The 12,230-nt window shown below is 34.1% G+C and overlaps 2 protein-coding genes across 2 annotated transcripts; both read left to right on the forward strand.

The window, feature by feature from the left end:
- Positions 1 to 222: 222 nt before the first annotated feature.
- Positions 223 to 1,167, forward strand: LOC139707082 (olfactory receptor 10AG1-like). Its single transcript, XM_071617072.1, has one exon. The coding sequence runs from the start codon at positions 223 to 225 to the stop codon at positions 1,165 to 1,167; it is 945 nt and encodes a 314-aa protein (XP_071473173.1).
- Positions 1,168 to 11,032: 9,865 nt separating this feature from the next.
- LOC114084537 (olfactory receptor 10AG1-like) lies at positions 11,033 to 11,995 on the forward strand. The gene has a single exon (XM_027925604.2). The coding sequence runs from the start codon at positions 11,051 to 11,053 to the stop codon at positions 11,993 to 11,995; it is 945 nt and encodes a 314-aa protein (XP_027781405.2). The 5' UTR covers positions 11,033 to 11,050.
- Positions 11,996 to 12,230: the final 235 nt, after the last annotated feature.

A 12,230-nucleotide genomic window follows, 5' to 3' on the forward strand; every position in this document is an offset into this window, starting at 1 on the left:
AATCTACTGTCTTCAGGGAGAAAAAAAGATGAAAATCGTTCATATAGACACATGTATTAATAATGATAAACTTAACTCTAATATTAGATTCCTGGAAGTGATACTTTTGTTCCCTGAGGGAACAGGAAAATCTGAATGCTCATCATCATTAGATTATACATGGGAAAACAAGAGCCCCAGAGAGTGAAATGATTTCTACTTCTGGTTAAATCTTTGCAACAGATGAAGCATGAAGAGAGAGAAACAGAATACAATGTCTCCACAGTGGTACATTTTGTCCTGCTGGGATTTTCTGAACTTCCAAACCTCCAAGGCTTTCTATCTGGAGTGTTCTCAATCATTTACATGGTTATCCTCATTGGAAACAGTCTCATAGTCATAATAACCAGGCTGGACCCTGCGCTGCACAAACCCATGTATTTTTTCTTGGGACATTTTTCTATACTGGAAATCTGTTATGTTTCAGTCACACTCCCAAGGTATCTCGTCAGCCTTTCGACTCAGGATAAGAGCATCTCCCTACTGAGCTGTGCCACCCAATTGTGCTTCTTCCTTATACTGGGCACCACAGAAAGTTTCCTCCTGGCTGTGATGTCCTATGACCGCTATGTGGCCATCTGCAACCCTCTGCACTATCCTGTAGTCATGAACCCAAAGAAGTGCCATCAACTGGCCATTGGCTCCTGGCTTGGGGGAATGCCAGTAGAGATAGGGCAAACATGGCAGATATTTTCTCTGCATTTCTGTCATTCCAACCAAATCAACCACTTCTTCTGTGACATACCCCCCATTTTCAAGCTAGCCTGTGGGGACACCTCAGTGCATGAAGTGTCTGTTTATGTAGTAGTGATATTGGTTGGGGCAGTACCTTGTGTTTTGATACTTGTCTCTTATAGTAAGATCATTGCCACCATTCTGAGGTTGCCAACAGCCCAAGGTCGCACTAAGGCATTCTCCACTTGCTCCTCCCACCTGCTGGTTGTGGTTTTATTTTTTGGATCAGCTTCCATTACCTACTTCAGGCCCAAATCCAGCCATTCTGCAGGAACTGACAAACTAATCTCTCTTTTCTACACCATAGTGACACCCATGTTCAATCCTGTGATATACACCCTCAGGAATCAGGATGTGATTGCTGCACTCAAAAGATTATTTCTTAAAACATAGTGGTCTGAGTTTACTAGAGGTTGTTTCACTATTTTGTCACATTTATCAGAGAAACATCCCAGCTCTCTGCATTCTACTTTTGAGAGGATAATACCTTCAAGCTTATGCTGTATTTTTGTCATTTAAATGTTAGCCTGGGATTTACTTTGTTCACATATGTATAGGGAAATTTATCTATCTTTGTGATCCCACATAAAGAAATTAATTCTCATGCATAAAATTTTAAAGTGATAACATTGGACCTATAAACATATGAGCAGAATTCAAAATGTTAGATCTTATATATTAAATTTAAAGAAAAATTGAAATTTATCTAATCTCTACCTGTATAGGCTGACATTCTTCTTTTATTATACTGTAGGTAAGACATAGTTACTAAGGGTAGTTGTACTATGAATCTTGTTCAGGAAATAATACAATGAATGAATGTATACGTGAATGTCACTTTGCCCTACCACAGAGTGCTGACAAAAATACATACACACACACACACACACACACACACATATATATATATATATATATATATATATATATATATATATATATATATATATACTTTTTTTGCATCAGTAAGAATTGGGATACTTATGCACCAAAGTGGAAGACTTCCTGAGTAGTGCCAAAAGTAAAGTTACATGGGCCAGGTGCACTGGTGCATACCTGTAATCACAGAAAATCAGGTGGCTGAGGCAAGATAATCTCAAGCTTGAGCCTGCATCTGTGGCTTAGCAAAATCTTGTCTCAAAATTAAAAATTGAAAAAAAAACAACTGAGGTCTCAACTCAGTTGTAAAGGATCACTGTGTAAAATCACCAATACCAAAAATTATATGGAAAAGAAAAAATAAGGCTTACATGAATGCAGGTCTCATTCTCATCCTAATAACTTGCCATGATAGCACATGATGCAACACAACACTACTGTCTTTAAAAACTGACTTTCTTTTGTGCATATATTTTCCTCCTTTGATGTCATGGTCCCAAGATATCTTGCATAACTATTTTTTGTCTTCCTGCTTTTTTTCGTGATACTGATAATTGAATCCAGGTTTTTATGCATCCTAGGATTGTCCCCTACTCTGAGCCACATCACCAGTCCTCATCTCTTTCTTTACTTCACTTCAACAGCCACTCTTAAATCTATTTCTATTTTATGAAATATCTATGAGTACAAATGGTCAAGGATGTCTTGGAAACTACTTTCAGGAATATGTAAAGTCCACACCGCTGAACTGCATAACCTCACATCTGCTTTTAAAGCAATCTAAAGTTTTAGAATTATGAAATCTCTGAGCTGACATTGAGGAAAGGAGCATTAATCAACAGAACAAGAAAAGTCCACCCATCCACTACCAAAATCTCAAATAAGTTGTCTTTCTGTTTGTTTGCACATCTGAACATCATTCCATCCTGTAGCTTTGGCTGTGATAGAGCACAGAATGCATGAACATGTTAGCTCCTGTCCTGGAAATACAACATTTCTACTTTATCAACCTATAAGCATCCTCCACATTGGTGTATGTTATTCTTGAAAATATATATGCATGTATCTCTTACCATTTTATGCTTTATATTGAATTTGGAATTTTGCATAAAGTTCATAAGGGAAACCATTCTGATATGACTGTGGTGATAAAGGTGAAGTTTATAGATGAGATGCTTGTGGTAGTTGTTTATTTTCTGAATTTTGGTAAAGCAGGAATCACAAAATGAAACTGGCACCAAGCTTTCCCAGAAGTCCATATAACTGAGATTTATGCTTCACATTCTCAGCAAAGTGTTGAGTAGTTAAATGTAATCTAACTATATTTTATAACAATTGGAATTAGTTAAATACAGATACTATGCTTTTTCTTGTTAACATACAGGATTATTAGAAGGTATTAACTATTCACTTAAGAAACATTGAAATGTTGGCTGTATCCAGATACAATTATTAGAGGAATCATTAGCTATGTATTTTATATTTAAAATCATTGAGATAACAGTTTGATGTTATTTTTGAAGAAATGGATATTCCACAATACTAGTTACCTGAACAAGAAAGGATATTTGTTTACAAGTTGAAATTAGCCTCAGTAATGCAATTAGTTTTGTTTTTAAAATATTGACTATTCTCTTGGTAAGATAATATTTAAAGTTGATTGTCAATAAACTGTAAAAAACATCAATCAACTTGAACACAGAGTTTGCATCTTAAATAACTTAAAAATAATACCTTGGGATTTAATATCATGTGGCCTATCAGTGATTAATTTATGTAAGTTGTGGAACCATTCAAATAAAGAATGTAATAATTAGTCCTCCTATTCACTGAGATAATATGGTAGATAGGACAAGGGCCTCTAGAGATGTCCACATTCTAATCCCTGGAACATCTGCATATATTGCATCACAAGGCAAAGGGACCTTGCACAGGTGATTAAGGTTTTACATCCTGAGAAAGAGACATTATTCAGGTTTGGCAAATCTAATCACAAGAGCTCTTAAAAAAGAAAGAGAAGGAAAGATGGGATGTGTTCAAAGAACACATCTCCTGGCGGGACGCAGTGGGACATGCCTGTAATCCCCATTGCTCCAGAGGCTGAAACAGGAGAATCACGAGTTCAATGCTGCCTTAGCAATGGGGAGGTGCTAAGCAGCTCAGTGGGACTTTGTCTCTTAGTGCAATACAAAATAAGACTGGGGATGTGGCATAGTGGTCAAATGCCTCCAAGTTCAATATGAGACACACACACACATACACACACACAAAAAAAAGACTCTTAAGGTGGGAGATCTTATCCAGTCATCTTATAGAGCCCCACTGAGAAAGAGAGGACTCTGTCAGCCTGATTGTTTTCAAACTAGAGCATCAGCTTTTCTTTAGTGTTTAGGTTGGAACTGAGACACAAGCTTCTCAGGGGTCTCAAGTCTGCTAAACTTTCAACAGAACTTCCATATCTGTTCTTTAGGTTCTGAGGTCTTTGTATTAATATCAGAATAAAATCATTTGTTCTTCTTATTCTCAAATTAACCAACACACCATGCAAAAGTTAGGATTTACTAGATTTATAATAACATAGACAATGTCTTATAAAAATGCAAGCAATTATTAATACACATGAATACCGAAATTTAGTGTATTTATATATGTATATAAATGACATGATTCTTGCGTTCTGACAATCAGTGTGTTGATAAGACCTTTACATGATTTGCTCATGCTGGATACTTCGATTCACAATTACATTTCATTATTTTGCATGTATTCCAATTCCTTGGTAAATTCCTTCACTTAAATTCCACAATTAAATCTTCTTATCATTATTTATCTATTTCATATCATTTTCTTAAAATACTATTTTAGTTATTTTAAAGTCCTTGATTGTCATCCCCAATGAATGAATGTGTTTATTTTTACTGTCTTGTTTATTGATCAGAAGGACTCACCCATTTCCATATGATGAATTTGTTTATTTTATGTAATATAGCTTTTTATATATAACTCTCTGATCTGAGTTTGTTTCACAGTGTGGGCCAATTTGTCTAGCATGCATAAGGACAAATTGAGATCTTAGTTGTAAAGGATCACTGTGTAAAATCACCAATACCCTTTATTATATGGAAAAGAAAAAAGCTTACATGCATGCAGGTCTCATTCTCATCCTAATAACTTGCCATGATAGCACATGATGTAACACAACACTACTGTCTTTAAAAACTGACTTTCTTTTGTGCATATATTTTCCTCCTTTGATGTCATGGTCCCAAGATATCTTGCATAATTATTCTTTTTGTCTTCCAACATTTTCTTTTTTTTTGCCTGAGGTGAATCCCCATCACTATGCACAAGTAAAGAGAAATTGAAGCTCTCTGTAAGTTCATACACCTAGTGGAAACATCAATAAATAGTCTTATGCTGTGAAAATAAGGAAGCTTATAAAAATATTGGAGCTGCATAAATGAAAACTCACACTTAAATCTCATTGTTTTAGTGGAACTAAATAAAGTGTATTTTGTCATATTATACATACATGGAGTATACAATGGTTATACAAGATGTGGAGTTAAATTGGTCATGCATTCACAAATGAACACAGGAAATTTATGTCTGATTCATTCTCCTATCTTTCCTATTCTCGTTCCCTCTCTCTTCCCTTCATCCCTTTGTCTAATTCTATTAAATTCTATAGACCCCCTCCTTATTGTGTGTTAGCATCCACATAACATATAGAAGATTCAGCTTTGGTCTGAGGGACTGTATTATTTCACTTAGCATGATAGTCTCCATTTCCATCCATTTACCTACAGATGCCATAATATCATTCTTCTTTATGAGTAATATTCCATGTGTGTGTGCCTGTGTGTGTATATATGTTGATATATATGTGATATATGTGTGTGTATCTCATTTTCCTTATCCATTCATCTGCTGAATGGCACCTAGTTGTGTTCCATTGCTTAGCTATTGTAAATTCAGCTGCTATAAATATTGATGTGTTTAGGTCACTGTGATATGGAGATTTTAAGTCCTATTGAGAAGTGCGATAACTGGGTCAAATGTTGGTTCAATTCCTAGTTTCCTGAAGAATTTCCATACTGATTTTCATAGTGGTTGCACCAATTTGCCGTCCCACCAACAATATATGAGTGAACGTTTTTCTCTATGTGTTCGCCAAAATTTATTGTTACTTGTATTCGTGATAATTGACATTCTGAGTTCCTCTGTATTACTCATGGCTCAAAGTAATGTAGAGGTCAGAGAATATGTTGTGCTTACTCATCTTGAGTAAGAAAATTTACTCTTTGCTGATACATGTGTCTGTGATTAAGAGACATAGTTTACAAAATTAAAAAATATTGCATTGGATTTCAATTTTTATTCCCTCTACTTACGAGTTTATATTGAACCAGGAAAAAAATGGCTTGTGTGTTGGCTTTCTGGACTATTCTGAGTGTGTATGGAACTGTATTCTTGCAACCAGTCTATAGATCAGTAGGAATTGGGATGTTTTTTTTCAATACACACTTTATGTTTCTCATTCCTCAGTTATCTTTGTTGGATTTCTTTGTCATATGTTCCTTTCTATAAAGAAAGTTTGGTATATCTTAAACATTGTTTTTCTAGTATAATTTGCCATCAAAGTTGTTATACCTTTTAACAGTTATCTTTGAAAACATTTTATACTCAGTTCTAAGTAACACAAACCTCTCCCAATAGTGACAACAGAGAGCCAATATTGTTGGCATACACAGCTTGGTAAATGTCCTGATCAATGTAGCTGAGAATAGATAATAGGTTTAGTCACATTCTAAAATTTACTGATTTTGAATGCTCTTATGGATGTCAGTTTAATTTTCTGAAACACTTCACAATTTGCAATGGACCATAGATAATTTGCAAGATTTCGAAAACATGAGTGCAGTTGACAATTTTGCCCATCTTTATCATATTCTGGTTTTTCACTAATCCATTGAGGAAATGTGGATAACTGAATTTTGACAATAGTATGAGTGGTTTTAATTGAACAAAGGCTATTTTTGTAAAACTTCATTTGAAAGAATTAAGTTTTCACACACAGAAATATAAACAAAAAAATCAATCTAAAAATTTAGCTTTATGGAAAAAAAAGAATAAAAACAAACAATAGATTTAAATGTAAAATCTAAACAGTGTAGAACTACTAGAACTAAACACAGAAGTAGGTCGTTAAGACTTGGAATAGGCAAGAATTCTAAAGTACATTAGCAAAAGCATAATCCATAAAAACAACATTTAAAAAATAGACTGTTTTAAAATTGAAATAGTTTTCTCTTGTATCACCATTGTTAAGATCATAAAAATGAATACTGGGAAAACATTTTCAAATCACTTACCTTACAAAGGAAACATTGGAAAATATGCAAAGAATGGCCAAAAAAATAACAGCTTGAAAAGGAATAAACAAATGCATAAAAGTGTTAAATATTTAACATACTTGTGATATACAGAAGATAATATTCACATAAATGATGTCCACTATCATTAACCATAATTAAAATTAAAATTAAGACCCTTAATAAATATTGTTATAAATGTGTTCTAATAGCTAAATTTAATATAAAATAAATTTTAAGGTAACAAAATTCAAAATTTGTGACTACTACCTATGACTAGAGGTAATTCAGTGCATAAGAATGATCTTTTTAAACCAAGTGTATCCCTCTATCAGTCTTTAAATGTGTATAAATCTATTACTGTTTGCCATAGCTATATCAAATGTTACTCTCTGTTGTGTTTTGTGATTATGCATCTAAATAGGTTTGTTTCTCTGGGTATTACAGATTCCTGATCCATCTTATTACACTCATTACATTAGAGAAGCCGACATTAACCTGAGCTGGTCCTTTACTGTGAACTTCATGTACTCACTGCTTGGAATTTTATTTTTGATGATAGAGGTCAGGTTCTGATCATAGAGTGTCTTACTGGTCACTTGGGAGTTCATTTTGAAATTAGATTTTGTAGCTTCTCTTCCAGGTATCTATGATGAAATGTTACATAGGAGTTTTGTAAGAAAATTCTGCATGCCTTTTTCCAGCTTATACACCTGAAAGGAACAGAGAAGACATTTTCTTGAAAACTTTACCCCATGTCTCCCCATCTCTAAATTAGGGCATGATGTTGCTTACCTGACCAAGGTAGATATGATGAAGAAGACCCATGTTCAAGATAACATAGGGGTTTGGCTAGGTTCATAACTCTGTCATTATAATTTTCAATGACAGAAAAATTTTCCAGCTCAACACATTACGTAGGTTGTATCTTTTTAAAGATATTTAAATTTATATGTTAAGCAAAGTGTTTATAGCCCTCTAGTGTTTTTTTTTATGTTTTTAAGCTCAGCTTTCTTAATTTAAAAAACAAGAGTGGGGGCAGGGAGGGGAGACTTTATGAAAAAATATATGGCCATGTAGAATTTTGGTTGTACCAGAATCCTTGATTGGCAACAGAATGGTCTAATTCAATTAGAGGTCTCCTTGGGAAAGAAGTTGATCCCTAGAGCAGAAAATATTTACTACATAAAGAACATTATTAGTTCTGCCAATGGACTACATTTGAGAAAGCAGTGGGCCTATTTTTCAAATAAAATAAATTACTGACATAAGAAAGCAACTTCTCTTTCATTTTGCTCTTACTTCTTAATCAGTTAATAAAGGTAAGCATTATATTTGACCATAATCCAAATAGGTAAAAATCAATACTGATGTCTAACACAAATTTATTGTATACATTTCCGTATATTTATCTTTTAAATGTAGAAAGTTTTGAAAATGTGTTCTTTATTTGAAAACACTGATTCACATGGATGTTGTACTTAGTTGTAACATCAAAGGATATAAAAATGTAATGTGATTCTTAAACTGATGAGCCCATATCTTAATGACTATCATCATTTTCTGTATCATCATCATTTTATATGCAAACATTTAAGATGTTACTATGTGTTAAGAATGTATTTTGTATGCAATGAATCTAGGGATATTATGTTATAAAACAGAATTTTATACTATTAACCAACAAGTAGGTAAAAAGTATTATTGAAATGGCTTTGCATTTTATCCTGGAATTATCAAATGATGATATCATTATCATTATTATTATTTGATTGCTATTTTTATCATTGTTCCTATATCACTCTCTAGGCTGAATTTTAAATGAATAAGTGAATGAAATATCATTAATATGCAGGACAGTATAGTAAAACATTTCCTGAATAGTCTCAAACTGAATCATCTTTGAAATATTATTAAAGACAGACTACAGATTATTTTAAAAACTCAATTACAGTTGTTTTCTATATGGGAGTGCACCTATTTCTTTTTGTTTCCTTCAATTTGGTTGTAAGTAATGCATGTAATTGAACATTCAGATTTTTTCATTCATATACACCTATGTCATGCTCAAATCAGAGCAAATGTGTCTCCTCAAATATCTATCAGTTCTTTATGGTGAAAACCTCCAAATTATTTTATTTCACTTGAATTAGCAATACAATTTTGTTATCTATAGTCTCACTCCTTTCAATGGCATACCAAACCTCCCAGTGCAAATAACTAGGATTCATACACATTAAGCAACTCACTGATCCCTCCAGTGTCCAGTCCCCCCAGTTCATTAACTTCCATCATTCTAGTCTTTGTTTGATGAGATCAACTTAGAGCATCTTTGCAGTGATCAAAATAAAAATACAAGAGGCTTGCTGAGGATGTGGCTCAGTGGTAGAGTGCTTGCATATCAGATATAAAACCTCAGCTTTATTTGATAGCAATGCAAAATAAATAAACAAAGTAAATAAATAATAGACTTATGCAATTGTGGAAGATAGTATTTTTTTTATATTTATACACATATACATATACATTCATACATATATATGCATTCATACATATATATATATATATATAGTATAGGCTTTAAATAATTACTTTCATATAAAAGATGGTAAAGTTAATGTATATTTAACTTTCCTTCTTGAATTCACAGAAAATCCTTTGGATACTCAAGTTTTCTCACTGCATTGCTACTTTCACACTTCCCTCTAAACATCTTTGAAGTTGAAATATGGTAACTGTCCACACTTAATGGGTCTCTGCATATGATTAGAGTTGTGTCTCCCCTTTGCAGTGAATTAGTCTCTTTTAGCATTTGAATGACTTAACCCAGGAGGTAGATGGGGAAAAAAAATGCTACTTTTGCAAAAGTAAATGAAACTACAAAAATGCCTACTCACCCTCGCTCCCAACTTTATCACACAGAACAAATGAACCATGACATACATGTAAGACATGCTCAATCCATAGCTGAAGGTCTGCATTTTGTCTGGGAACCAGTCTTACACCTTTGGGATTGGTCCAATGAAGCAGTCAGTGTGACATACATGCAATTTGTTCAGAAGGTAAGCAAATAAAATTTTCTGAAGCAATTATGCAATCCAATGCACATAAAATCTGTAGACAATCTTAAGAAATTTATAATCTAGGACCAGAGATAAAGTCAGAACATAGGAAATGCAAATAATCACATTCCAATATAATTTTACACATCAATGCACTCCCACACACAAGGGAATTGACTTAATGAAACAAACAAGGTCAACAACATACAGCACAGAGAGCACTGAGTGATTTAAGATGACTTCAGAGATGAGTTGATATTACTGCTTTTTTTTACACAATAAATAAGTAAAGTAAGTGTGCACATTTTAGTCAGAATTACTTTCTGGACATGGGTGTACGTGTGTATACTTCTCCCTGTTGAGCTTTCCAGACAATAAAGACATATAGATTTCTTTTTTTTTCAAAACTACAAAATCTGAATAAAGTGTATAATTACCCTTGTATATACTTTAAATTGAAATACAAACACATGATCCAGTAAGAAATAATTTTCAAAAATTTATAATGCGCAGTTTATTATTATTTCTTCATAATAAAATCACCAAGAATCAGAAAGTCAAAGATGAACTGGATGAAGGAAATGTGACAGAAAAAAATATATATAAAAATTGAATTTTTTCATTTATCAGAACAATGCCAAAGGTTACACAAAATATTTATTAAAAATTAAATAAACTTTGAATTGCTAATAAAGGAAAATAGATCTGAGACCTTTTCTCCTCAGAAAGACAAGGCAACTGAACAATGAAATCATGGCTGTATTTAATACAATTTTTACCAGGAGTGCATTTATGTAAAATTAAAAACAATATGTTAAGCTATAATCTTAGAACCCCTAAAAGTTTTTGTTCAAAAGTAAACACAGAAATCAGTAGGTTTGCCATCACTGCATTATACATGAGAACACAAAAGCCCAAGAAGCAAAATGATTTGTACTTCTGGTTCACTCTTTCCCACAGATGAAGTATGAAGAGATACAAGCTGAAGAAAATGTCTCCACAGTGGCTCAGTTTGTTCTGCTGGGATTTTCTGAACTTCCAAACCTCCAAGGCTTTCTATCTGGAGTGTTCTCCATCATTTACATGGTTATCCTCATTGGGAACAGTCTCATAGTCATAATAACCAGGCTGGACCCTGCGCTGCACAAACCCATGTATTTTTTCCTGGCACATTTTTCTATACTGGAAATCTGTTATGTTTCAGTCACTCTCCCGAGGTATCTGGTCAGTCTTTGGACTTGGGATAGTAGCATCTCCCTACTGAGCTGTGCCACCCAAATGTGCCTCTTCCTTGCAGTGGGAACTGCAGAATGTTTCCTCCTGGCTGTGATGGCCTATGACCGCTACGTGGCCATCTGCAACCCTCTGCACTATCCTGTAGTCATGACCCCAAAGAAGTGCCATCAACTGGCCATTGGCTCCTGGCTCGGGGGAATGCCAGTCCAGATAGGGCAAACATGCCGAATATTCTCTCTGCATTTCTGTCATACTAACCAAATCAACCACTTCTTCTGTGACATACCCCCAATTCTCAAGCTAGCCTGTGGGGACACCTCTATACAGGAGATATCTATCTATGTAGTAGTGATGTTGGTTGCTGCGGTCCCTTTTCTGTTGATACTAGCCTCTTATAGCAAGATCATTTCCACCATTCTGAGGTTGCCAACAGCCCAAGGACGCACTAAGGCATTCTCCACTTGCTCCTCCCACCTGCTGTTTGTAGTTTTATTTTTTGGAACAGCTTCGATTACCTACTTCAGGCCCAAATCCAATCATTCTGCAGGAACTGACAAACTGCTCTCTCTTTTCTATACTATAGTGACTCCCACATTCAATCCTGTGATATACACCCTCAGGAACCAGGACGTGATTGCTGCATTCAAAAGACTCTTGCTTAAAACATAGTGTTCAGAGTTTACTAGAGGTTGTTTTACCATATATCACAGTTATCAGAGAAATATTTCGACTCTCTGCATTCTCCTTTTGGAGGGTAATGTTTTTCAAGCTTATGATGTAATTTGTTATATTTAAATTTTATCCTGGAATCTATTTTGTTCACCTTATTTATGTAGGGAACTTTATCTGTCATTGTGATCACACCTAAAGAAAATAATTTCTCATGAATAAAATGTTAATGTGT

Source organism: Marmota flaviventris, chromosome 9 (assembly GCF_047511675.1).
Source record: "Marmota flaviventris isolate mMarFla1 chromosome 9, mMarFla1.hap1, whole genome shotgun sequence".
NCBI classification, from domain to species: Eukaryota; Metazoa; Chordata; class Mammalia; order Rodentia; family Sciuridae; genus Marmota; species Marmota flaviventris.